A 27,363-nucleotide genomic window follows, 5' to 3' on the forward strand; every position below is an offset into this window, starting at 1 on the left:
GACCTGGATGTCCAAGCTGTGACTAGCCGACAAGGCTGCACTGGGGTCCCTGAATAAGCCTGAAAGATTGCGGGAGAAGTGTCGAAAGGGGAAATCAATCACTGGGAGGTAAAAGTAGGTGGCCCGTCTGATCCTTTGCTATAATACAACAATCAGTATTGACGGGTAGAGGATAGAACGATGTTTGGAAAGCAGGGGGTAGGCCATTGGGACAATAGCAGACCCAGAGACACAGAGGCGACTTTGCAAGGGTTTGTGGGGTGTACGCATTAGAGGGCAAAAAATAAAAAATGGAGCGAGTGGATGACGGGCTGGCACTTCAGCCAAAGAAACGACGAAATGGGTACATATATGACCTAGGTAAGCTTCTCGAAAAACTGAGACTCTCAAGAACCCTCCCGCGGTCTAGACAGTGGCAATGCAACCAACTACTAACCACCGGTAGGCAAAGAAGGTTGACAAGCACTTACCATGAAGCTGCTTTTTTACTGGCAACGTAATCGACTTCCTGCCTTCCGGGGTGTTGCGTGTTGCACGATTTCTAACAAGGCGTGCCTGGCCGTTCTCAGTGGTTGGCAAGCGGGCCCAGATCCCGGATCCCGGGTTTATGAGCACCAGATGTCAAGTTTGAGAGGCGATCTCAACCCGAGAGGAACGCGGTACGCTAGATGATGCAGACGCCGCAGGAGCAAAGAAGCCGTCGTTGAACGAGGTTGAAGATGGGGAGAGTCCCGAGTCTGATGGGCGATGAGAGAGCGGTGACCAGAGTCAAAGCCAGGTGACCGGGGTGGTTGCGAGATGCTTAGGTGGACTATGTGACTAAGGTAGCCCGCCCCCAGCGTGCCGCACCGGCAGACAGAAGATAGGTTACTATCGCTGATGTCTTGTCTCGGCTACAGGTTGCAGGTTGCAGGCCGGATGGCATACAAGCTCGGGGTAGATTCTACTCTTTCAGGGCCGAGAGTCTGAGACAAATCCATGTCGGTTGGCAGCAATGGATTTTGGCATTTCTGGGCGGGTAAGGGCTCCGGGGTAAAATCAAAGCAGATGGATGCCAACCGTGGATCAGGCAGGAAGGAACGAACCATGATAAGCGGTGAGCGACCAACGACGGTCGACGAGCCTGTTCTACCTACCTAACCTACCTACCTACCTACCTAACCTAACCTTCCATGTAGACGGGAGGTGGTAGAGGTAGACAGTGGGTAAGACTTGGCAGCCGTGAGCAAGAAGGGAGGTCTTGGAGGAGGAAGGAACGAAGGGCCGTAGAATGGAGGCCAGTCTCAGTCGTCGATTGGACCATGGGCCGGTCCCCCAAGGACAATCCCAAGCATGGAAGGCGGTCGAGAGGACCAGAGAGAGTCGCAAGAAGCGTGACGACGGTGCATCCTACCCGCATACATCGTCACCTACGTAACATCCTACATGCGCGCGGCAACTACAGCTTCCATTGCCTACCGCTTCTCGGAGGCGCATATCCTCACGCACCCCACACGAAACGGAAGGCATCCAAGGTTTAGGTACCTACCTAATGTTAGAAGAAGGCGATGAGCTGAGACGAGATGAGATGCGGCGAACCACGATGATCCTTTTCTCTTTTTTCCTTTTTTCCCCTCCTTATCTTTTGGTTCCTTTTCTTTTTTATGCCAGCTCTTGTCTGTGGATGGTGGAAACAGGCAGCCCGCGCGTTTGGGACTTGGGCCCATGGGGCAGGCCCATGAGGTAAGTGGTCGATTAATGGATGAATAAACCACGGCGCCACCGTCTAGCGGCTAGGGGTTGGATACCATCAGCCAGGGATTGGCTGGCAGTTCCCGAAGAGGCATGAATACGCACGGGATAGCCGTGTACTATGTAAGTACCACTACACCCTACGATTAATTTACTTTGCAATCTGCAATTGATTATGAGCTAACCTACCTTGTACTTGCGATGGGTCGCGCCGTCTTGCCATCATTCCTGGATTCGCCGCGCCACTGGTTGTTTCGCTCGACTCAAGGGGAGATCTTCTAGAGCCTGCCCAGGTCCAACTGCAAAGACCTGACTCAGTCATCGTATGTTACGTATGCAGCTGTGTGGCATATGGCATGCTGCCATCCCTCCCAAACAGCAGACACTGAGGCGGGAAGGCGAATTCTGAGATCTTGCATGTTGAGAGACAGCAATCCGTATTCTGCACCCAGCTTCGCTGCACCCCTGCCCCTGCCCCTCGTTGACGCGAAAGCGGCCGGATTCTTTGAAGAACATCCGGCATTTCTGGTTTATCAGTGACGAGATCGCCCAATTGGCCGCCTCCACATGCTTGGCTGTGTTCCCGGACGTCGTTTTGTGCAGACAAGGACGGTCGTCGCCGCTTCACCAGTATGTCTGTCACATGCATCATCGTCCAGAATTGGACCATTGGTTTGTGTCTGATATATGCTTTCATCCGAGGGCGTGTTTCCGTGGCAGCCCACTTCTTACTTGACTAGGATATAGATATGCTTGCTGATATACCTATCCTTCTTGCCCGCTTCTAGAAGATTTGATAATTCGGCCCGTGGCGTTGGTTAGTAAAATCTTCCCCACCCCCTTCCCCAGTTTCACCCATTATCACTCCAAAGGAAAATAAATAATTGCACCAGAACCTGCCCCAATACGACATTTATAAGTGTGATCGGCTCGGCCGAATCAAAAGCAGTAGGTGTCATCCTTCCCCTGGAACACAGACACGGCCCTGAAAGCATATTTGGTGCAATAAGGACAGGTCAGTAGTCTACAGCCTGCAGTTCGCAATAGCCGTTGGACCGCGGAACCAAGAAGGATCGGGGGCGCACAACGTCTTGCAAAGTCTGTACTCCGGTCTCAGGATCATTGCATGCTTTAATTGATTTGTTATTTGGTGCCGCGATCCGGCACCACCCGGCTTTGGCTCTACATATGTATCGCCCTCCCTTGGTCCCTTGGTGCTGTCTCGTTTGGTCGTCAGCGGGCCGTCGAAATACCCTGCACATGATGGCCGCTCCCTGCGACCCGTTGGATAGGCCTACTCGTGTGTTTCCATGCGACATGTGTACGTATGTATGTATGTACATGGGCATATGCCAAATTTGTCCGATCTCCCGGGGTCCTTGCTGCCATGTGATGCGGAGGAGCCGAACCACTGCCGGCCCAGATCTGATTTCTCAACTCGGCTGATCTAGGTCCTTCGCACGGTCATGTTCTCCTTTCTGTATCTCCTGTCCCCCTCCTGTCCCCCCCGCTGCTGACATATTCGAAAACATGCGGCGGTTGCAGCCTACCATTATTACCGGTGGTTCATGCAAGGTAGACGATCTGGAAGTTGCAGCCAAAAAAAATTGAAAAAGAGAAAATTAATTATGGGACCATCACGTCAGATTGCGACCTGTCTGCCCTGCTAGGTGCCGAGGGGGTGGACCAGAAGAATGAAGCCTGCCGTAGATTTTCCCCGATTCGTATTCACTGTACCGTCCTGCAGCATATAGAGTATCTGGTCTCGGGTTGGAATTCGTGCCCGGAGTAGCCACTGCAGGTCGACATTCCCAATTCTGGCCAATATCGAAACTGCTTGGCAGAAATTATCCCACTGGCACATCCTAATCGAGAGTCTCGACTTGCACACCGAGCTATATGCAGGCTATATTAAGGGGGGGGGGCACCGAAAAGGGGAAGGCAAACACTCCCGCGGACCGCCGTCTTGGAAATCCCAGACACAACTTCAGCCAGGTTCGCTGTCTTTACCCGGCTCAAAAGGCACGGCACGACGATCGTCGCACCCTTTCGCGGCGAATGGACGACCGTGCTTGATCCCGCAGTTGGAGTTTTGGACGGCGGCTATCTGCAGGAATGCTGCTTTGCCGTTTCTGCCTGAGAGCTCTGATATAAGATCTAGAAAACTCTCACCCTTCCCCCTTCCTAGCCCAAACCAGTGTGGCTCCGGGGTGTCACCAACACAGCAAGCATGCGAGCCTCGCGTACATCAAAAGTAGACGGGCATGAGATCCTACGCCCGACAATACACCACAGGAGAGTATATGTACCACGACTGGGCGAGGAACATGTTTCCATTGTGCCGCCTGTTATCATGCACCGTCATAACACCCTGCCCCCTTATGCGCGCATCCATCCACTCTCGGCGAGCACGCGTACTCTCAGTACCCGAATGATCGCACACACACAGACACGCAATCCTAGTCGTTAACCGTCCTTGATGTGGAGAGAGGCCTTGTCTCACTATCATAACGGCTCTTCGACGGAAGATTCCTTCGCCCCAAAAATGATAGGTGGTCGTCGTAGACCTATGTTTCATATGCAATGTCGGGAATCCGGCAAACTGAATTCAACATTGGACAGGCGTGAGGAAGACAGACCGAGGAAGGCGGTACCACCGGGCCGGTGTGGGAGCTCCCAGCTCCCACTCTCTCTTGTGCTCAGGAGGCGAGGCAGCACAAAAACTCATCCTCTCCCCATCTAGACTGACATATGGTGGGCATAGCCGAAGCTAGGCAGCTAAAATCGGTCCGCTCTCGCCGGGAATGGGGCGGCTGATAAAGCGGATGGCGTTCTGACTGAACTGTGCGGTTCAACCTACAACCCGCCGGCGCGAACACGTAACTTGGAACCAAGTAGAAGGGCCCCTATGGCTGGAAGCATACGTAGACATCATCGAGAGGATTTTCGGGGGCAGTCAGCGGCCCTATGGCCAGGCTGCTGACAGCTGTAGCACTTTGTGGGCGCGGGCCGCGAAGAACCTGACGAGGAAATCGACGTCAGTTGGTTCAGCTTGATCTCTTTCTTCCGCCGCTTCCCGGCTAGCTCTTGTGCCTTGGCTAATTTTTCGCTGCGTTTGCTCGAAACTCCGGAACCTGAACGCTTCCTCTTCTCAGCGCTTGATCCTAGAGATTTATCGTCACTTCGGCCTCGTGGAGCAGGGGACGAAGAGTCATTTGGCTCGTCTTCCGAATCCGAGCTATCGCTGTCCGACTCGGAGATTGACACAGGTTCCTAGTATTATCCATCAGTATATCAACTCGGAACTTGGAGCACAACTCGTCTCAACGTGCCTTGGATTTCTTCATGTTAAATCGCCGGAAAATGTTAGTAGGAGTTGGTTTCGCTTCTTCCTTGGTGTCTTCCTTCTCTCCTGGTGCGGCTGTCGAGTCGATCTGAGAGAAGCCAACTTGAACGACGTTTAGGGGCGAATTCAAGCCGGCCCCCGACGAGGGGAGGTGCGCATCAAGCACCCATCGCGAGTCGCCCAGCTCCGCCGCGCGCCTCTCTATCGCGGCCTGGCGTTTCTTGTCTTCCTCTTCGAGCGCCGCCTGCACGGCTTTCTGGTCATACAGCGGCGTAATCGGGGAGGACTTTGCTGAAGTGTGCGAGACCTTGCGCCTCTTCGCGGAACCCTCGTTGTCCGACCTTGGTGTCGTTGGCGAGTTCGATTCGGAGGCGACTGCGCGCTGCATGAACTTCATGGTCATCAGGCGGGAGGACATGGTTTTAGGTGTTGATTGAGCTGCCATGTTGGGCAACCCTGACTGGATGGTTGGTGCCATCTTGGGAAGTAGCTACAGGTGTAACCTGTTCAACGTAAAATTATCCTCTCACGATTAGAGCACGGTTCGGGAGGAAGATATTCGAGGCTCGAAAATAGAAAGTCGGGTTGCGCCAGGGTGTGGAGCAAACCAAAAAAAAGCTGCCCCTAGGTGCCCGGAGCCCGCCCAGCTGGCATCGGGAACGGAACTTTGTTGAGCCGCAAGGCCAATTGCCGTAGATCAACCGGCAGAACACCCATCGAGCTTGACGACATCCCATCCACTCGTTTCCTTATGAAGGGCTGAAATACCTCGACGAAGCACCAAACCGCCCGCCGCCATGATGTCCGCATCGAGATTGCGCTCGATGCAGAGGCTCTCTCGCCAATTGGCCCTTTCGCAGAGGGCTTTCGCGACCACAGCTCGTCAATTGGAAGCCGGCCCCGCCGTGCCCGCTAAGAAGGCCGAGACAGCCCCCCAGGTCACCGAGGGCCCAGCGCCCACCGAAGTGAAGCAGGCCCCGAACCGCGCCGACATCTGGGCGCCGAGCCAGCGGCCACGGTCCAAGGCGATGACAGGGCCGAGGTTTGAGCAGACAAACTACGATCTTCAGGTATGAAGAGCTCCTGCGCGCATGGGGAAGGGGAACAGCAGCCGAGAGACGAAAGGACTAACGGATCCGGGTCTTCTAGCCGCAACCATATGCAGCGATAGAGCTCATCCACCAGCAGCCCGTCCGGTGGACTCACGAGCGGGTGGTGGTGTGTGAAGGTGGTGGTGGACCTGCCGGCCACCCCAAGATCTACATCAACACCGACAAGCCCGAGATCAGCACCTGCAACTACTGCGGGCTCCCTTTTGTGAGTATTCCGTGCCTCTTACCGCCTTGTGGCATCCTACCTGCAGAGTCGACCGACAACTAACGCCGATGTGCAGGCCAATGAGCACCACCGAAAACACCTCGAGTCGATGCCCGTGACATCGTATCCTCTCTAAATATATATGCGCCGTTGTGTGGGAGGCAGGATGGGTAAAGGCTGTTGCGGACAGGAGATCAGCTGGGCCAGAAGACAGGTGGCTCGGGAGCCATGTACATATCCGTTAAAATTCGAGGTTCCGTAAAGGAATCGCGTGTATTCGATGCGTGGTTGATAATGACTTCAGGGCGCTTCCATTTTTCTGGCCAGTGATCGAAATTGGACCTAACCTCTGATTGCAGATTTCACTCTTACGGAAAATCTCAAGAAGGCGGTGGAATGGGTGGGTGGCTTGGAGGGTGGCTGCCCGGTTGGGTGGTAAAGTTTGGTAATGACTTTATATATCAGGGTTGGGAACCAAGTCTCAAGGACCACAGAAGGCGACAACATGGCTATGTTGTTCAGGTCAAACTGTGGTCCCGTGGCGGAGTGGTCATGAGCGACACCGAAACCGACAAAAATCAACAACCGGCTCGACGACAAAGAGATTAGGACACTCGACACCGAGTCCGAACTCTTTTGTTCGAGCCGCGTTGGCATCCCTTTTTTTGCTTCTTTTTTTTTCGCCCTTGATTTACCCTCTCCATGTCCTGCCTCCCCCAGCTGCTTGTATTCTGGATAGAGATAGGAAACTGGTTTGAACACTTTCCCTTCTATTACGCTTGGCCTATCCTTCTATTGCCATGATAACTTTATGTGTTTGTAGACTTGAAACGCAATTCGTATCCCATGCCTTATCCGAAAGGAACCGGTGTCTGTCGAGAAAAAAACATGGCGGAACGGGTACTTGATACCACACACTATTCACCGCGAAAATAGTTCGATAGGCTTGACACCCTAGAGGGCGGCTTTGCCCTCAGGGTACATAATTTATTCGAGTTCCAATTCTTTCAAGCTTGATATTGTAGGTATTCATATCTACCACTGACCCTTACTCTGACAACAGCACCCCCGCCCCCCCAAGACAAACCCATTTCGCCTCGCCCCTACTCCACCAACGCCAGCGCCCCCTCCAACATAGCCACCAGGTTCGGCATCCCCAGCCCCGTGGCCGGGTCCCACCCCACGGTGCCGTTCCAGCTCGCCCACGGGATGACGGACCCGTCGATGGGCGAGCCCGTCTGCAGGTTGACGCCCGTGCACCCGAGCGCCTGCCCGCCCGTCACGTCCGTCAGCGCCGCCTGCCCGCCCGCGTACAGCCATGGGTTGATGAACCCCATCGCCGGGTGACCCGCCCGCAGGCGCGCGTCGTTGAGCAGGCCGATCAGCCCCGCCACGACGGGCGCCGCGGCGGACGTGCCGCCCGTGTAGGCGACGGCGCCGCCGGCGAAGAAGAGGTATCTGGGGGCGGGGTTGTGTTTGGTTAGCGGTGTTGCTTGTGCGTGTGCGCGAGTTTGGTTTGTATGTGTGCTTGCGGGTAACACAGGCTAGGTTGCCAGTGTTTGAGAAGCGGGTGGAGAACTTACGGAGGCGACAGACTGTGGGCCGAGATGTCGGGGAACCCGCGGCCGGAGAAGTTGGTATACTGGGAGTAGTACTCCTTGGTCTCGGGCTCGATGTGCTCGTCGAGATACTTCGCCACGGCGTCCTTCTGGTACCAGGCCTGCGGGAAGTAGTTGCTGAAGCCGCCCGAGCTCGCGGACCAGGCAACCTCGGGGGCGTAGCCTTGCGTGCCGCCCACGGCTGTGATGTACGGGCACGTTCCGGGGAACTGGGGTGTGAACTCGGGCGTTTCCTTGCCGTCGTTGGACTGGCAGGGTGCACCGACGCCTGAGAAGGTCAATCAGCCTGTGCCCAGGTCATGGGACGTAGATGCAGTCTATGGGGGAAACTGGAATCTTACCCGTGTCGCCAGACGACTCGATGACTGTGATTCCTCTCAGACCCATCATGCCAATGAGATTGCAGACGCGGATGGCGTACTCCTTGGGAACAGTCTATACAATTCTGTCAGCAAAGTCTGCGAGAGGTCCGCGGGAAGACGCAGCCTACCTGTTCGTCGTCTCCGTATGAATTGGAGATGACTTGTGGAAGATCTGCATTCGTCTGGTTCATCAAGAATTGGTAATACTCGAGATATGGCTCGTTCGTATTGTTTTCGTCGTCTGGCACGTCCGGGTTCGGGACGAAAGGCCTGGGAGAGTCGCAGTTAATAACCGCTCGGACCGGAGCGCCGCGACCATCGGGAGTACTCACGGTTTCCCGGCCGTGATGAACTCGGTAATTGGTAGGGTCTTTGCAACCGCAGCCATGAACTGCGAGTCAAGATTCGCCTCGCCATAATCGCGCTTCGGGTCCTGGTGGTCCTCTCCCCCATTGATGAGCACAACGGAAAAGTTGTTCAGAGGTAGCTCATAGGCCTTTTGATAGAGGGTCAAGTCGGTCTGGATAGCCGACTGGTTCAGGAAGCTGCCGAATCCGACCCGGCTACCGGACGTTGCGTCCTCCTTGTAGTCTCCGTAGTTGTACATCTCCTCCAGGCAGCCCGGCTCCGTGAGCCTCGCGCAGTTCAGCGACGTGTTAGAAGACTGACGGACTCCCAATACTCGCGGCAAGCCTTCCCTGCTGATGGGCATATGTGCCTTTGTCCTCCCGAAGAAGGTGGTGGGAGAGACCAGGTCGATATGCTCCACCAGTTCGTCGGGCACGGAGTACTCGAGAGTCCTTAGTTTCTCGACACCATCAACCATGAAGTTTTTGAACGAAGAGGTCAACATTGAGTTTGCCTTAGACACGGTCGTGGCGAAGTTGATGTACCAGCCGAAGTCGGCGAATTCAGTGACACCGGCATCCTTCAGCCAGGCCATGACAGCAGCCCGGGAGGCTTCTGAGGGACTGAACAGCTGGTTGACTTCGTCCGCGTCCAAGTACTTGCCGTAGTCAGGGCTCCCCGGTGTTGATACTGCCTTGAGCTTCTCCTCCAGCCCTTCGATGTTTTGGAGCTTGAGCCCGACCTGCAGCGTCATGGTTGTGTCGTCCGCGGGGATGTTCAACATATGGACAGATGCCGGTAGTGCTATGGTCTTGGACATCAAGGTCGCCCCATTTGCGACGGTCCATCTCGACGCGCCAGCCAGCAAGCTGGCCCTGAAGAGGGTTGACGAACGCATGTTGACTTTAGGCGCTGCTGAGAATGTAACAGACCCAGGCCAGTATCGAAGACCGGAGACAAGCTGGTTCGCTGGGCGCTGTCCTCAACCAGACCCGCAAATGGCAACTGCTGGGTTCGCCTTCGATTCAATGGGTCGTGGGAGAGGTCAGACGGCAGGGATGAGAAGAAGCTCGCCATGGGCGCGCCCCTGGGAGGAGGGGGTCTTCATTGATATACATCGGGCCGACCACTGGTGGCCGAGAAGGCAATGTAAGGAAGGCATTGAGCTTGCCCAGATCCTCCACAGCTTGCAATTATGATTGCCTTGGCAAGTGCCCTGATTGTTAAGTGCGCGTGCGGGGGATAGCTTCAATCATGTTGGCATCGTTTAAACTCCAGCTCCAGGCACGTCTTGATTAACCAATTACAATCGTCCGGCTCATCTCCCGCAGCTTTTCATATACAAGGGCAGTCGGGGGCCAAGTCAAGGTACTGGTTGTTTTTCATTTATTTGGGGGCGTTAAGGCAAGCCGTCTCGGCAGAGCATAAAGTGTGGTTGCAGCATTATGCATGAGCTTATATTGCCATGCTCCGCATCTTGCAGGTAAGGTACCACCATACTCTGGGATTAGAAGTCTCGTAGGTACAAAACAGAAAGCGCGAGTTGGCGGATCTTGGCTTCCATCGCCATATGCCATTATTAACCCAAGCATCCAGTACTTCAGCCCTCAGCATTCAGCATGATAACTACAACTACTCTGCTCGAGTCCGCGTCGCGCTTCAAAACGAGGACTGCTATTCCAACTCGGCCCTCAAAAGGCTGGACAGAACCCCGCGGCGTCCATTTCCAGTCCAGCCATTCCAGATTACATTATCAATTAGTCCTGGACCACGCAAGGTATCCAAGACTAACGCAAAACGATGTCATAAGCCAATGCAAAACTGCCCAAGGAAAACCCGTGTTGCCGGTCAGTCTGAAATACCTACGATATTGGCATACACTGGGCCGGCGTGGTAGAGCTGTAAGGTGTTCGACTGGCTCTTGACGACTGGCAGGTGCAGTTCCGGGTTCGCAAAGGTCGTCGGGTAGTTCCAGGGCGCAGTAAAGTTCCTGAAGGGCATCGTCAGTCGGGAGGGTCATAGGATCAGACAAAGGACGCCAACGTACTCGGAATCCCGATAATGGTGGGCCAGCTCCAGGGTGAAGTTCTCGGCCGTGTCGAAGGTGTCGAACCTCATCTGGAAATACGTTGGGGGCGCTACAAGACACCGGACAAACTGGGAGTTGTAGGTATTCTTCTCGCCACTGACACTGGTCGCCCCGTCCCACGACCACGTCGAAGAGCAAGTGCAAGACGTCACATTGTTTTCCCTAACCGAGTTGGGATCGTGCCAGTCGACTGTTTGCGCATAGTAGTATCAGTGCCGGCAGACACCAAATCGGGGAGAGGCCGACAGGCTTACATCGGAGCTCGCAGGAGAACATCTCGTCGGTGGTCTGACGATCGCAATCCATGCTCAGCTTTGTGAGGACAAAAGGCTGGAAATTGAACTGGGCGTTCTCCTTAAGAGCTATCCGCTTTCCATGGGCTCCTCGCGTCGAGTATGGCGGCAATGCGGCGACAAGAGGTAGGACCACAAGGCCTAGCAAGTGTGAGGCGTGCATGGCTCGCAAGGGACTCCAATGCGGAATGGTCTTGTATGCCGTTTACGAGGGGATTCGACTGAAAGACGGTGTCCGGGCGAACGACGCAAGGCTGAAGAAGGCGCAAGACTGGGAAAACGACACCAGGGATGGTTAAATACCAAACTTTTCAAGGCTCCTAGTGTTTGGTCGATGGAGCTGCAAAACTAGGGCCGGGGAGAAAGCGAAGAGATGTCTTAGGTTGGGCCTATTCCATCTTGGCTGCAGCAAAGTCTCAAGAAACGTACATACATATAGTAATAGATATAGCAGAGCGGAATGCAGGAGGCGCAGCAGATCAAGCAAATGAAGATCGGAGAGAAGGAAGACCACGAGCTCGAGATGGGGTCTGCCGTCGATCTGGAGGCTCCACAACAGCACGTCAACGCACGACCAAGACACGGTGATCACAACCTACCAAGGTTGTGAGATATAGATATATGGGATAACGGAAGGGAGGAGCGTCTCGTCGGAGACGCTCCCACTTCTTGCAGCGAAAGCCGCACACATGGTCGGGGCTCTCGAAGTCACCATGGCAAATCCACTCCCTGGTGCGAAATATAGGGGATTCTGGACCCTGATTCTGGGGTGCGGGCATCATCTCGAATTCCACGGGATGACCAGGCTCAGATGCTGGAACCTGGTGGTGGATCAACGGCCAGGCGCTTCGGGCTCAATTTCAATTTCGTCCAATCGTGACCTCCCCCCTGAGAATCACTGCCCTTTCTGTCATCCAAACGCCTCTAACCGAAACCGACCTAGTTGCTGGCAGCACAGTCAGCAGGTTGCACTGCCCAAACCCGATCCATGCTTTCTAGAAATATAGATCAATTGGTATATTAGGTAGTTGAGCTTCTATCACAAACAATGGCTAGCCCTACTGGCAGGAGGAGGTATAAATAAGGTAACTGACATCTCCAGTTGCCTGTCAAATATCATCTTGCTTACCTTGCTCTAAACTATGCAGGGCGTGCAGGAATACTATCAGATCTTCTAAAAATAATAAGACAACAGCGACGTCTCAGCCTAGGCAGGTGACATCATTCTTGCAACCTCAGCTACGGCTTCCTGCACTGGCTGCTTTGCTGCACCTTTAATGCAACTGCCAAACTCAAAGCTGCTGCTCGGGTCTGAGTTCCCAAAATGCAGACCCCTGGTCTTTTTTACAAAGCTATAAATCGCACCTCTGTTTTCGCTGGCCAAGTGAAGTTGATATCTGTATTGTTTCTGCAATACGTGTGCATACAGCCATACATCGCACTGAGATGGTAGGGCGAAGTCGGGGGAATGGGAATGAAAATACATATACACGTGGTTGCCCCCTGCTGACGGCTCAGGCAGCCATTTAAGGCATTTAGACACCCTCTACGTTGTAAGTTCTAGGTTGTTGGTTGCAGCCTCAAGGTTAAGAACCTGGAATTTACTTGAGCTTAATTATTAGGCAGGTAGCTTCTGGTCAGCGAAATGCTGCCTCTAGATTTCAGGCACCGACAGGACATTTACCAGAAGCTGGAGCCACAAGGGGTCTGAATCACTGGACATATCAACCAGTGACACTTGACTCATGCCAGGTTTGAAGGATCTCTCTAGGAATATGCGACAGTATGCATTCCACAATAATACCTGCCAGGTGGAGAAGATAGGTAGGTACCAAGCTAGGTCAAGTAAGTAGTAGTAGTGCAGCCTCTTGAAAGTTTCTGAATCTATCTTCCATTCAAAAGACATGACTTGATGTCAAGTCAACCATTCACCATGATTCTTGAATGTGGCCTGTGCAGTTCCAAAGGTAGGTTATGGTACATCCTTGGTGTCCGTGCTCTGTCTCTGAGTCAAAGAGCACGTCGTAGTGTTGGTACTTGGATCCAGAGAGGGGTCAGCCAAGCCCACCGCGTCTCTGTAGGTTAGGTGGTTTTTGGAGTTTAGGTTTGTTCCAAACTGCGCAGGTGGTTGCTCAGTCTGGGAGGCAGAAGCAAAAATAAAATTCCATACTTCAAGTCTTTTTCTCCCTCCCAGTTTTCCCACCAACATCAGGTATCAGCATCGGCATCGGCATCGGCATCAGCATCAGCATTCAGCATCAACATATTTCCGGAGCTGTGCCTGATCCGCCATCAGCCCTCCCACAAATTGCAGGACTTTGCGCATCTTGCCTGCGGGGACCCAGACTGATTTGCACAAAAAATAAGCACTGCGCGGCGCCTATCAATCCCGGCACCGAAAACCACTTCACAATAGGGTGGATTTTAGCTGCTGTGCGAATCTCCCCGCTGCCTGTGCTGCGTGGTGACACCAGGAGATGCGCAGCGATTAATCCCGTTGTTTAGCCTCACCTCCGGCTCACTAATGCACCAAAAATTTCATGCCCATCCTCCCCTCGCCTCAAAGTCACCCCAAGCTGACTTCCACCACGACGCTCCAACCCGGGCCTTCACCACCCCCTCTGCCGACCAGGAGCTGCAAAGGCAGCTCACCTTCACCACGTCTTCCCAAAAGAAACGGAGGATTACCCGCCCGTCGACTGAGGAGCACGAGCAGGACCAACAGCAGAACACGAGTCCCTCAGACCAAGTCCTGCCCTCGACAGAAGACGAACCAGATCCATCTTTTTCCTTCTCGACCACCTCCCCCTCTGGCTTCTCCACGCCAATCTATGTCCGGGGCGACTCATTGCCTGCCTCTGGCATCCCCCCTCGACTGCAAACCAACCACAGTCTCCGCTCCGTAACTGCCACCGACTACACCTCATCTGCAGCCAGTTCCCCCTGCGCTGCCTCTGCCGACCTCTCCATCGACAACGATCGCGGGCCAGAATTCCTTGATTCTGGCGCAGCCCTGCCACCCTCAAATCTGACAGGTGCCAGGGCCCAGTCTGCTCTGGTCAACACTCCCCACCGAGCCGTCATAGGCGGAGCTGCCGACCTGCACCAACGATCCTCATCGCCGCTGAAACGCCGAGCTTCCAGCATGGATCCTCCGCAAGGCATCGCGGATGTGAAGGAGGAGGATGTGGACATGATCACCATTCCAGAGGCACAGCGGCAAAAACAAGATCAAGATTCCCCGAGGGAGGAATCCCAGTCGGGAGTAGGCGATGCGACCGGCGCCGAGACTGGGAGTACTGATTCACAGCAGACCCTGGCTCCCGAGCAGGAACTTCCCATCCGGACTGGTAACCCCACCCACACGAGCATGCTGATGGACCCCAAGCTTACCCAAGTTTCAGATGCTGTGCCTCCTGTTGCTGAGCAGATCAAGACCATCGAGATCCTCGTGAAGCGATTTGCAGAGACACCAGTACAAGAGGGGGACACTGCTTACTTGGTATCGAGGCAGTGGCTCGGCCGGGCCCTAGCACTTGGCTCAAAGGGTGCTACGAAGGAATTATCGACCGACTCTTCCTCAGGGCCAGGGCCAGTCGACAACTCAGACATCATCCACTCCATATTTACCGATGCGACTGGCGTAGAGCTCGTCAAGCTGAAACCTGGGGCGGGCGTTGAGAACTTTGAGCTCTTCCCCAAGGAGGCTTGGGACCTGTTGGTCTCATGGTACGGCCTGGCGGCCAGTCAGAAGCCCATTGCTCGGACAGCACACAACACGGCGCAGGACTCGATAACCCCCTCCAACGTACAGTTCGAGTTCCACCCCCCAGTATTCACCATCCACAGGCTATGGTCGGCAAACAGCCCTCTGCCCATCGAACAGCAGCTGAAGGAACGGAACCCAGCACCGGCTGTCATAGTCCACAGCACTGCGTTTAGATTCCACGACTTCCTCAAGCAGGTAAAGCAGCATGCAGGGGTAGCTCTGACCCAAAAGATTCGTCTCTGGAGAGTGCTTCAGACCCTCCCCACCGACGAGCCCTCGAGCAAGCCGTCGGGGATTTCCACGCCTCCCGATTCTCCCGGGCGTGATAATAATGCCACTGGCACTTCCTGGCCACGCCTCCTCCTTGAGGTGGACCACTTTGTGAAGCTGGAGAGAGGCGTCGAGAGGGATTTGGTGGAGGGCAACGACACAACACATTATGCCAGGTACAATGGGAATAGGTCCCTGGCGACGGTAAACCTCACGGTAGACCAGACATTGGTCATTGACGAGTACGTTGATAACAACATTAATGTCTCAAATTACCTGCCAAGAGGGGCTGGGAAGGACACGGCCTTGGCCCCGCGTGGCAGCTCATCCAGCCTCATGGCCCAGGCCCGGGGTAATGCGAGTGGGAGGAGCAGCCCTGCGCCCCAAGGGCCGGCCACCAGGGGTCGAACCCAGCAGCAAAAGTCGGGACGGACAATCGGCTGTGTTGGCTTGCAAAACCTGGGAAATACTTGCTATATGAACTCGGCCCTGCAGTGCGTCCGCAGTGTCGAGGAACTCACAAAGTATTTCCTGTCCCGCGAGGCCGAAAAGGAGATCAATCCGGACAACCCCTTGTCGCACAACGGCGACGTTGCTAGAGCCTACGGCCGACTACTCCAGGAGATATACAAAGACCCCCCGCCCTCCTCAGTGGCGCCAAGGCAGTTCAAGGGCGTCATCGGGCGGTATGCGCCATCCTTCTCCGGGTATGGCCAGCAGGACTCCCAGGAATTCCTTGGCTTCCTTCTCGACGGCCTCCAAGAGGACTTGAACCGGATCAAGAAAAAGCCGTACATCGAGAAGCCGGACTCGACTGACGAGATGATCAACAACCCCGAGGCTATCCGAGAGATGGCAGAGAAAGTATGGGACATCACCAAGAAACGCGACGACTCAGTCATTGCCGACCTCTTCACCGGCATGTACAAGTCAACCCTTGTCTGTCCCGTCTGCGCAAAGGTCAGCATCACTTTCGACCCCTTCACCAATCTGACCCTCCCGTTGCCCGTCGCCAACGCGTGGAGCCGGCTGGTCAAGTACTACCCTCTCAACGATGCCCCGGTCCATATCGCCGTCGACATCGACAAGAACAGCAGCTTCAAGGTGCTGAAGGGATTTATCTCGGCTCGCGTGGGCGTTCCGGTTGAGCGACTCGGCGCCGCAGAGGAGTACAGGAACAAGTTCTTCAAACTGTACGAGGATGCGTCCTCGGTATCGGAAGAGGTCCAGGCCAATGACCTGGCGGCCGTTCACGAGCTGGAAGCCGTCCCGACAAACGTAGGCATTGCCCCGAAGCCCAAGAAGAAGAACCGGTCGCTTCTCGACCTAGAGGCCGAACCCGAAGATGTTTCCCCCCCGTGGGATGATCCAGCGGCCCAACGGCTGCTAGTTCCCGTCGTCCATCGCCTCATCTCTGAAGAATCCGGATACCAGAGACGTGCTGCTCGCAAGGGCCCGCTAGCTTCGCCTCCGCATTTCATCATGTTGACGCCACAAGAAGCCCGTAGCGAGGATGCAATCCGCCGCAAGATTTTGGAGAAGGTGGCCACGTTCACGACGTGGCCCGAGTTCGCGAGGATGGACGAGTCGGAGACGACGGACAACACCGATGCGGATATAGTGAATACCTCATCGGATGCCGACTCGGCTGGGGATTCCAACGTCGTCGCAAAGTCTGTCGAGGGCGAAGAGGGCTTGGTCGACGTCACCATGAACGACGTCGATAACAACCAAAAACCCGCCGCTTCCCCGGCTTCCCAAGAGTAAGTTGCCCACTCCCAAGGCCCGTCGGGACGCCCCAATTTACTGACCCGTCTCGTCCAGGTATCCCCACCTGCTTAAGAAGTTCAACAGCCGCCGGCCTAAGTGGTTGGACCCCCGCCAATTCCTCGACCCTAACCTGCAGAATCTCTTCGAGCTGAGCTACTTTACCGAAGGCAACGCGTCGATCCCCAACGGATGGCAGGTTGTTCAGGACGAAAATCGCATGCCGAGGTTGAGCACGAGGCAGCCCAAGCAGGAGCTCCTGGAGCTCGAGGATGCGCAGGGTGTGGGAGCGTACCCAGCTTCTGACGACAGCGGGAGCGAGGATGCCGCCTATCCCGAAGCCAATCCAACCACGCGCATGGTCGACGAATCGAGCGAGGAAGATTCCGACTTCCCCAAGGCCAAGGTATGATGATCCTGTGGAGCTTTATCTCCGGCCCGTGTGAACACCATATAACCCGGGGGAGGGAAGAAGGAAAACTCGAATGCTAATGCTTCTTCTGTCTAGAATCTAAACCCGCGTCCGAACGGCAATAGGTTCAACCAAATTAGCGGCCGGAGCAAGAAGAAGATGAAGCCTCACAAGACCTATGGTAAAAAGGGCAAGAGACGTCTAGCGAAGCAATTGCATAGCTCTTATCGTGAACCGTCTCCGGATGTGGCGGATTCGGAGGTATCAGACGAGACAGAGGGCGGTCCCCTCGTCCGCCTCGGCGAGGGCCTTGTGGTCGACTGGAGTGAGCAGGCATGGGATTGCCTCTTCGCTGGAGATCCCCAGGATGACATGCGAGGCATGCCGACCTTTGTTGATGTCCCGAAGCTTGACGATCCGGCGCTGGAGGCCAAGAAGAAAAAGGTTCAAGCACGCCGCAAGCACGGTATCAGCCTAGATGACTGCCTCGCCGAGTTCGAGAGGGAGGAGATACTGTCGGAGCAGGACACGTGGTACTGCCCTCGCTGCAAGGAACATCGCCGTGCGACCAAGAAGTTCGACCTCTGGAAGACTCCGGACATCCTGGCGGTCCATCTGAAGCGATTCAGCTCCGCCGGCTATCGTAGGGAGAAACTAGACATCCTGGTCGACTTTCCGGTCGAAGGCCTGGACCTGAGCCAGCGTGTCATCCACAGGGAGGACGGAAAGCAAGAGGTTTACGATCTCATAGCTGTCGATGACCACTGGGGAGGTTTAGGCGGGGGACACTACACGGCATTTGCCAAGAACTTCGTCGACGAACAGTGGTACGAGTACAATGGTATGTCGGGACCGGACTTCCTCAATAGTCCTCCCTACTTTCACACAGCATCGCTAACAAGCTTTGGTAGATACTTCCGTATCAAGGCAGAGCGACGTCTCAAGGATTGTCACCAGCGCCGCGTACCTGCTCTTCTACCGGCGACGCTCAGATACCGCCCTGGGCGGACCGAGGTTCCAGGAAATCCTGAGCAAGTATAACAACCAAGCCGACCAAGCCGACGATGACGAAATGTCGGATTCGGGGGAAGGTCAGCGTCTCGGCCAAGGCTCCTCCCTTCGTGGGTCGTCGAGCGCTTTGACAGGAGCCGGTCTAACTCCCCAGGACGGAGATCGTGGTTCGGCTAGCGGCTATACCGATGGGCTCGGAAGGTCTATCCATTCGGAACCTGGCGTGGATAGACCTCCCGCGTACACGGCAACCTACAACAGCAACCTCGAGGAACTTGTCGAGGCCTCCGACGATGCCTCTGGGGACGCCCCCGACGCCGAGTCCATGTCGGGGATGGGTATTATTCAATGGGATAATAGCCCCGTCCGTCACAGTCCTGAAGCGCCCGCGGAGGATGAGGGCATCGATATGGAGGAATTCCGGGGACCTAGCGCCCGCCAGAGCACAATTGACGCCATGACCAATGTCATGTCAGCCAACTGGAACTTCCATGCCCTGGACGCCCGGGCTCGATCCGAAGCCGAGAGTGATTTCGACGACCTCGCAAGTGACAGGGCCCAGAACGACTCCTCGGACGACGGTCGGGCATCTTTTGTGGCAGCCGGGGACCACCCCGACGTGGACCCGATGCTCGAAGATAATCCAGAGCCCGGTGCCGACTACGTCCTGCCCGATCAAGCCGAACCCGACTCCCCGCGGTACAACCTGCCGCCGCCGCCACCGGCATTCGATGACCAGGCCCACCTGCACCAGATCACCGAAGGAGTCTGGGACAGTAAGGTATATAAGGTCCCTGTCGACCTGGGGGATCCGGAAGATGATGCGAGCGACAAGGTTTATGAGATCCACCTCGGAGACGAGAAGGTCGACAAAGCGGATACTAAGAAGGTCTAACTTCTCGCCTCACCGTCGTCATCCTTCCTCCCCTGGTCGTCGTTCAGGGACTTATTCGCTGGCGGTCGAACTCTGGGTTCTCCCTCCAAAATCCTCACCGTTTCGGGCTCACTACCGGCCTGGGCAGGCTGCGAGCGCTTCATCAAATAGTACCTACCAAGGATTGGAGACTACTTTCCACCTTTTGCCCAACCACTCCCATGCTTTAGGTAGTGGACTGGCAATGAATACCCGTGTAAAGACATCCATAGCTCACATATCCCATACCCCAAGCATAACATGCATATACACATACCTAATGACAAAGAAAGAAAAGTACGAGGGGAGGGGAAAGGGGGCATCAGCATGGCATGACAGATTTGTAGATGAGGCCGGGACATACGGTGGTTCGGCTTGGCAAAGGCGGCGGATGGGGGGTTTATCTCCCCCTTTCCTTTTCTTTCTCGTCGGTGGGGGTTGGGAATCTGCATCAGTTGGCCTCTCGTGGGACGCCGTGGCTTTTTTATGGCCCATTAGGTACTCTCTCATGGTCCGTCACTGCCATACTCATGATGGGTGGAAATAGAATTAAACATTACTCTATATTGTCACTTCGTTATCTAGGAGTGGTTGTAACGTGGGCCAAGGGGGGCATCAAGACATGCCTCCTTCTATCAATGGGTGATGATGGGAATGTTGCGTCCCCAAGTCCTTTTATGTCTTCTATCTTGGCTCCTACTTCTGATTTCCTGGGGCTTGAAAACCTGGGTTAAGTCGCCTCGGCCAACTCCTTATGTGAGTGTGAACGCAGACGTATCACCGTACTTTCTTCGTCGCAACTACTTGGGCAGCCCTGCCAGGCTGGATCAAGTTTGTTTACTCGGCTCTCCTTTGTACCTGAGCTATAAGTCTTCCCCCCCCGCATTAGCCAGACCTGAGTTGTGGATTGTGAAAAGCAACCGAGGGCTCCATGTACCTGGCCTATGATGTGCTAGCGAGGAGAGCAGTTCTTTCTCTTGTTGAGACCGATGCCAGGGAAACGAATGGATCGGTGGCAAAAAGAAAAACCAAAAGAAAAAAGGTGGAAAAGGAGAGAGACGGCGTCGGCCCACATCTTGGCGAGCACTGGCGTGAGGAATTGCGGCCGTATCAGTCAGTCTCAACCTCAACCGAGTGCTACTCGGCAAGGTCTTTTGGCTTCGAGGTTGCCAGGGCCTTGTTCTTCTCGGAGCCAATCTAGCAGGACTTCGGGGAAACAACCACTTGGTGGCCACGAGATTCGAGTAACCAATTCCATGGTCAGATGATTGGCACGATGAAGGCCAGCGAAAAACACACACACAGGTCATGCCAGCGGCTCCAGCTTCCGCCGCCTTAAGCCCCAAGAACCACCTGCGAGACGGGGGATGGTCCCCAGGTCAGGACGGGGTGCGCGCCTGGTATCCGCTATTCAGAGTGTGTCAGGACCGGGACTGCGGGAGGGTGATCATGCTGCAGGGGTCAGAATCTTGGCTTGCCGCCACTGGCGATGGCTGGGAGATGTAATGTACAGATTATTGTACGCAGGTCCCGACTGGGAACGAATGATCCTTTAGCCGCCCAGATGAGCGAGACGCCCAGAGTGAGGATTCCGACCTGGACTGCTTCGTGATGGATGAGCCAGACAAGCCGGGAAAGTTCAGAGCCGGGAAGGTTGGGGATCCTTGGGGGGAGATGGATCAGCAGGGTTGAAACGTGGAGGAACATGTCAGATGGACGACGAACCGAATTAGTGGGAGTGGGAGTGGGAGCTGACAGGTCTTGGTGCCATCCGAGGGCTTGCCGATATTCAGCTTTCAGAGCCCTGCCAGTGCTCGGCTATGAGGGCGCTGACCATTGGCGGGCTATGTATTGTGGGAAGAGTTAGAGTTATTAGTTCGGGCTTTATTTATGACGCTTATCTCTCGGCCGTAGCAACACTCAATTTCTCTCCGCACAGACGGGCTGGATGGTTTTGTTTCTGCTAGCGCTGCAGCGGTTGAGGCTCTGAATGGCGTGGCGTTGCTCGCATCAGTGCCGTGGTGACTTGATGAAGCCAAAGCTGGCAAGCGTACCAAGGCTTCGGGGTGCATGGTTCTCCCCCTCGGACCCCAACATCAAACGGCCACAGATGTTTCCAAACCCCTTGCATTGCCGTCATCGCTGGCCTGATGCTCAGCGACCCTGATAGGCCAGCCAGCCAATCATCATTGTCGCCGACTGCAATCAGGGACCTCGATGGCCGACCGCGAATGATGGAGAACAGCAATGAGGTAACAGCACGTTAGGTGCGCGGCTAAAAGAAGGAGGGGTGTTGCGCCCTGTCGTATGGCCAGCCGAACGGGAAGATCGAGAAATGGCAGGGTTACTAGAGCCGAGAAGAATAAAATGCGCATTATAAAACGGCATATAGATTAAGATCCGTGACTAAATGACGAGTATACTCTGTTGCAAGACGGCCATAGGGCAGAGGTAGACCTAAGAAGGCATGTCTATAGTGCCCAAGCCTGGTTAACGTTTGAGTCTGGCCTGCCTGCCTCACTACCTGAAGTACCCAACTGTTAGTTCGTGACTTTTGCAGCTAGGACGTTCGGCCATATATAGAACCTACTCAGCTACCGCCTCCCTTTGGCAAGATACTTAGGTAGACGGTCTGCGCATAGTTGCAGTCGCTGTTGCTGTTGCTGTTGCTGTTGCTGTTGCTGTTGCTGTTGCTGTTGCTGTTGCTGTTGCTGTTGCTGTTGCTGTTGCTGTTATTAGTCGCTCCTGCCGTTGCTGTCAGTAAGTAGACCCAGCTGAAGAACCGCGCTAACAATTTTCACGGTTCTGGACTAATGTAATGTACTAGCACGGGAGCATTGGGGAAGACAGACAGCTTCAATTATTGGCTAGCAGGTTGCGAAACGGCAGTTGTGAATCCCATCACCTCCCATCTCGTGCTTGAGTTTAGCCATGTCGTGCTCGGCTTGCCACACAAGGTTAGGTAGAAACCTAGGAAAGGGTAGGATGCTGAGTGGGAATCTGATTCGATCGACGATTGCTCTGTTCATTCCTGTTGGTTACCAACGGTATCGAACCCTGGATAAGGAAGGTGGGTTTTTTTGTATTATATACGCATAGGTAAGTAGTACCTACACTACCAATGGAACAGCAGCTCCGAGAGGGGAAGGCTTTTATGGAGAATGCCGCCTAACTGCGGCGTACGCATAGGTACCCATCGCCCCAAGAGCGGGTGGCAGGGAATCTCGTCGGGGCCCATCCCATGTGCGATGATGATGCAGCACTCTTGTGCGATCGGCTCCTCGGAATTTTGCCACAAAGATCTGACCCTCTTATGGCCCGAACGCTTGTAGAAATGCAATATCGATCACTACTTACCTTCAGAAGTTCCATGTCATTTGCCTTTTGCCATGCCAGGCATGCTAAGGATGTCTTCCCCCTATTCTCCGCATAGAATAAAAATTATGTGCGAAATTGGGGGCAGGAAGCAAAAGATCAAGATAACGAGACAATTGCCCTAAAACAAAGGGGGGGGGGAAAGAAACAACAAGAACAATCGGAATCGGGAAGACAGAGAGCAAGGGCGACATACGGAAAGGCAGTCTGCGGTTGGTTGAGTTGGCTGTCATATCTTCCATTCTTTTCTTCCCTGCGACTTTGGCAAGCGATGGTTTGCTGTAGCGATGACCTACCAAGACTACCTAGCCGGGCACAAAGTGTTGTCTAGCGTTTCGAAGCCTGCAGCGGGCTTCGATGCTTGTTCTCGAAGACGGCCAGAAGCCTGGGGTTCATTGACGGCCCACTAGAATCCCGTACCCGCACTGACGCCTCGCTGCCAGGCACTCCACTCACGGGCCACTGGCCATCCATTCTTTCCCCCTTCTGTGCTTGGGATGAGGTACCGACCATTCACAGCCACTGCGTAGTACCCGACACTACCTAGTAAGTAATTAGTACAATTAATACCCACCAAGGTATCCATCCACCCATCCTTCCTCCTCACCTCGTGTGACCCGTCGCCCTCCACTCTTCCTTCCCTTCCGTCCTGATACAGCAGCTAGTGGGCAAGAGTTTCCATGGGCTATTCTACGCCCAATTGATACATTGTCCCCCCCCCCTTCAACCCCCACCCTCCCGCCAATGCCGACGTGCCTTCTACATGGTGCAAGTCGGGGCAGGCCTGTTGATAACCAGACAATACCGCACGGATTGGTTCGAAACTTCCTTCCCCCTCCGCCGCCTCCCACACTATTCACATTCCGACCTCCGAGACAAAGCATTCTCTCCATTCCAGTAACTGCCTCAATTAACCCAGTTGTGCGGCGTCCCAGAGAGACCCGACGCTCGATTTAAGCCACTGGTAGGCATTGCGGTACAGGCACAGTGGAACTAACGCCTTCCCTGACTGCCTGCTGCTTGCGAAGCCGCCGCCAGAACGTCTCGACACCCCCCAAGACGTCGCGCACATTGCTGCCTAGTAAATGCGATGAGATATCGGGAATCTCTACGGCGCAATAAGACCCTCCTCCCTCGTGCCGTTTCGACCGTACATTCACACGCTTGCCCTTATCGGCCCCCGAGTCCTCGACGCTTCTTATCGCAACTCGAGCGTGCGTCGGGCGTCGCGCACCTATCCGACTCGCCAAATATTCTTCCTCGCCTGCAATTATATCGTCGCACATAGTTGCGCCTCTTTTTTGCCTTTTCCGACGCGACTGGAGCCGGCACCCTGCTTGACCATCGACCTGGTCAGCCTAAAAACAGACGGACCTTGGCTGGAGTACATCTTGATCAGGGAATAGGGTCCGATCCCTGACCTTCTCTCATTGTGGCAAAGGCGTACCTAGTCGCAAGACTTGGTCGCCTTTAGGAGCCACAATGGATCATGCCACCTGCAATGTTCTATACGTTGATCGCAACGTGCGGGAAGACAGGTACTTGAATGCGTCGAAAGGCGATTCAGCCGCTGGAGCGGAGTGGGAAACAGAACTTATCGCGGAGAATGTCAAGCTGCTTCTTCATGTCTTTGGTGAAGGTTCGTTCTCATATCCTGAATTTTGTCCCCGCACACTGCCAGATTAACCATTTCTACCAGTCCACCTGATCAGCACCGGAGGTGCTTGCTTGTCGCAATGGCTCGATCTTCAGGATACCTCCGTGATCGAACTGAAGCCAACCCTCATCATCATAGATACCCCGTATGGAGATCGGCTACCAGAGAGGGCACGATCTCGGACGCCGTCCCCGCGTTCTCTGCCTTCACCGGAAGACGGAGAGGGCCAGAATCATGAGGAGGAGCTGTATGGTCTGGCGCTGCTTCAGAGGATAGTCTCCGAGTCGTACCTTCGAAACTTGTCGAAGCTGGTCGTTCCGGTCCCCATCGTCGCCTTCCCACCGTCTGATGGCTCCGACGGCCACGAGGAAACTGGTGACGCGAGGGATGAAATCGCCAATCGCAACCTTCACCCAGACGCTCCCAAGATCCAACGAACAGGGAACCGGAAGATGCTCAAGAGGTGTCTTGATTTAGGCGCGACCGATGTTATGGCCAGTCCGATGAACGTCAAGTGTATTACGAACCTCGAGGTCCACGCATACCGCGCCCATCGGGATGCCGCCCAGGATCAGAAGTCGTTGCTCGAAGTGCGACGAGGTAGGAAGCGGTCGTGGGTTGGCATAAGCGAGGAGAAGCCGTTTTCCTACCTACGCGAGGCCATGGTTTCCGGGCTCATGAATCGCATATGCCGTATAGAATCCGGGCTCGACGATCCCGTCGGGGTCAAGGTATCAATCCCCGTCCAAAGACGGGCCGCAATAGCCGACGCCGTTGGCCGTTGGCATTTCTGTGCCCACGACTTTTCCGATGACGAGTTGATCGTGGCTGCTTCCGTCATGCTTAAGCACGCCCTATCCATGCCTGAGTTGGAACAATGGCGGATACCAACAGGTAAGTGTGTCCCATGCTCTGTTTGTTATATGCATGCACGCATGGTATTCGACAGCCAACTAACAAGCGCCTCGCCTAGACCAACTTCACAGTTTCCTGATTGCCTGCAGAGCCGCCTACAATGCCTTTGTTCCATACCACAACTTCCGCCACGTTGTCGACGTCTTACAGGCTACCTTTAGCTTCCTGGTCCACATTGGCATATTGCCACCGTTTCCATCCACCGGCCCTCCATATTTGACCCCGAAGAAATCACCCATCGCCGAGCTCCTCGAGCCCCTCGACGCCCTCACCCTACTCGTCACCGCCATCGGCCACGACGTTGGCCATCCCGGCGTCAACAACGGCTTCCTGACCAAACTGAACGCTCCCCTTGCGCAGCTATACAACGACCGTTCGGTCTTGGAGTCCTTCCATTGCGCTGCCTATTCGCAGATCCTGCGCAGACACTGGCCAGGGGCATTCGAGAACTCGAGGATGCGCAGCCTCATGATCAGTTCCATATTGGCCACGGACATGGGTCTGCATTTCGAGTACATGAAGAGGTTGGCAGATCTCCAGGGCAAGTTACGCGAAAACAACAGCACGGAAGGATGGAGCGCGGCGATGGTCGAGGAGCAGAAAGCCCTCACTTGTGCGCTGCTGATGAAGTGCGCGGATATCAGCAATGTGGTAAGTTTCAACTACGAGACCAAATCCGCCAGTATCTTTTCTCATAACGCATGTAGGCACGACACCACGATACGGCCGTCCAGTGGACGTACATCCTCTCAGACGAATTCTCGAGGCAGGCGTCGATGGAGGCGGAGCTGAGCATTCCCACCTCGCTTATGGCAGAGCCAAAGAAGGACAAGATATCGCTGGGGAAAGCACAGCTGGGCTTCATGAGCTATTTCGCCATGCCCTTATTCCAGGGCGTGGCAGACATCATTCCCGGCATGCAATATTGTGTCGACGAGCTGGAGGCCAACAGGGTGATATTCGAGTCAATAGTGGGGGGGGGGCAAAAAGAAGTCCAAACAAACCGGATGCCTTGTTGGGATGACAATGTCTCACCGAAAACGACGACCATGGACGTCAACCACGAGCATAGGGAGGTGCTATCGCCTGCCCCGACGGTGCTGGTGAACCGGGCATCGACGGAGAAGGAGTTCTTGACTCACCAGGTCAGCCCCGTCGACAAGCCGTCCCAGATCCCCGAATTCAACGCCGGCTACCAGGAGGTGAACGGAATCACCACCAACTTCAATTCCGTGGCCGACTTCGCGGCGAGCGATCCCTTCAACGTCAACGACTGCAACCACGACCGGCCAGGGCAGCAGCGCTGCAGCGAGACCACCGAGGGCAGCTCGGTCCCCTGCTCGGGGGACTGGGCCTCGGGGCCGACGAGCGCGACGACAGGGAAAATGCCCCTGTCGCCCAGCACACGGGGGACAAGCGTCGTCAGCAGGGACTCGACAGACCGGCCCGTCAGCGTCCCCACGACGACCACCACCGCCCCGAGTTCCGCCCTCGTGGCCACCGAGTCGGCGACAAGCGAGGCCGGACCCAAGATTGAGGTCCGCCGCGCCGCCGACGTCTCGCCGGGCGCCTGCAGGTCGCTCAGGAAGAAGCCCAGCCGATTCAGGATCAACGCGCTGCCCTTCTTCCGGAGACACAAGGGCTCGAGTCCCCCGGTGCCAGCGGCCGATACGGCGGGATGAGAGAGGCCGCCTGGTGAGAATTATATTCTACTGGGAGGAGTTTCAGCAAGAGGGAGCTAGCTCAGATGTCCAGCGACAGCCGATACCGAAGATAAGAGGAGTGTCGAGTTTGCCGCCTCCCTGCCCGCTGTCATGGTCGACGGCACGGGGCGGAGCAAGGGCCGGAGAAGAGCGCGCCATCATGAGACCGAGTCGCGACTACGATGTGGGCCATGGATGATATGGCATTCCCGGGTCAGGGATGCGTATTTCATGTGTTGTGGGGCGAGCTCTCGGAGCCCTAATGGGTTGCCTTTTCGGGACCGGGTTGCGGAAGCAGAGCGGGATGCCATCCCTTCTTCGCCAGTGCTGCAGCTAGAGTTTCTCCGCCGTCGGCACCGACCGTCGTCATACCGTCGACCTGGGTTGCCAGCCTGGCAGACACATGTACTATGGGACTCTTAAACTCCCTTGTGTCCCCATCCTCCGTTTCTTCTCTTCTGCTTCT

At 55.2% G+C, this 27,363-nt stretch overlaps 6 protein-coding genes across 6 annotated transcripts; 3 read left to right on the top strand and 3 right to left on the bottom strand.

Moving 5' to 3' along the window:
- Positions 1-4,485: 4,485 nt before the first annotated feature.
- QBC33DRAFT_352024 (uncharacterized protein) lies at positions 4,486-5,668 on the bottom strand. The gene is made up of 2 exons (XM_060423849.1): positions 5,064-5,668; positions 4,486-5,004 (listed from the first exon to the last, which is right to left on the bottom strand). The coding sequence occupies exons 1-2, from the start codon at positions 5,553-5,555 to the stop codon at positions 4,663-4,665; spliced, it is 834 nt and encodes a 277-aa protein (XP_060285559.1). The 5' UTR covers positions 5,556-5,668; the 3' UTR covers positions 4,486-4,662.
- A 209-nt stretch (positions 5,669-5,877) lies between these two features.
- Positions 5,878-6,530, top strand: QBC33DRAFT_513561 (uncharacterized protein; the record flags this gene model as incomplete). Its single annotated transcript, XM_060425990.1, has 3 exons — positions 5,878-6,147; positions 6,227-6,394; positions 6,471-6,530. 3 exons carry the CDS (start codon positions 5,878-5,880, stop codon positions 6,528-6,530), a joined length of 498 nt encoding a protein of 165 aa, XP_060285560.1.
- Positions 6,531-7,497: 967 nt separating this feature from the next.
- On the bottom strand, positions 7,498-9,621 carry QBC33DRAFT_605837 (Pro-kumamolisin; the record flags this gene model as incomplete). The annotated part of the gene is made up of 5 exons (XM_060432288.1): positions 7,498-7,852; positions 7,978-8,281; positions 8,355-8,448; positions 8,504-8,645; positions 8,708-9,621. The coding sequence occupies 5 exons, from the start codon at positions 9,619-9,621 to the stop codon at positions 7,498-7,500; spliced, it is 1,809 nt and encodes a 602-aa protein (XP_060285561.1).
- A 950-nt stretch (positions 9,622-10,571) lies between these two features.
- Positions 10,572-11,268, bottom strand: QBC33DRAFT_557392 (uncharacterized protein; the record flags this gene model as incomplete). Its single annotated transcript, XM_060429799.1, has 3 exons — positions 10,572-10,713; positions 10,771-11,002; positions 11,067-11,268. The coding sequence occupies 3 exons, from the start codon at positions 11,266-11,268 to the stop codon at positions 10,572-10,574; spliced, it is 576 nt and encodes a 191-aa protein (XP_060285562.1).
- Positions 11,269-13,629: 2,361 nt separating this feature from the next.
- QBC33DRAFT_557393 (uncharacterized protein) lies at positions 13,630-19,229 on the top strand (the record flags this gene model as incomplete). Its single annotated transcript, XM_060429800.1, has 4 exons — positions 13,630-16,907; positions 16,969-17,317; positions 17,420-18,164; positions 18,235-19,229. The coding sequence occupies 4 exons, from the start codon at positions 13,630-13,632 to the stop codon at positions 19,227-19,229; spliced, it is 5,367 nt and encodes a 1,788-aa protein (XP_060285563.1).
- Positions 19,230-24,006: 4,777 nt separating this feature from the next.
- Positions 24,007-27,088, top strand: QBC33DRAFT_352371 (HD-domain/PDEase-like protein). The gene is made up of 4 exons (XM_060423851.1): positions 24,007-24,261; positions 24,322-25,173; positions 25,253-25,845; positions 25,902-27,088. The coding sequence occupies exons 1-4, from the start codon at positions 24,105-24,107 to the stop codon at positions 26,874-26,876; spliced, it is 2,577 nt and encodes an 858-aa protein (XP_060285564.1). The 5' UTR covers positions 24,007-24,104; the 3' UTR covers positions 26,877-27,088.
- The last annotated feature ends 275 nt before the right edge of the window (positions 27,089-27,363 follow it).

The sequence above is a fragment of the Phialemonium atrogriseum genome (assembly GCF_030411735.1).
Source record: "Phialemonium atrogriseum strain 8032-3 unplaced genomic scaffold QBC33scaffold_7, whole genome shotgun sequence".
Lineage (NCBI taxonomy): Eukaryota > Fungi > Ascomycota > Sordariomycetes > Cephalothecales > Cephalothecaceae > Phialemonium > Phialemonium atrogriseum.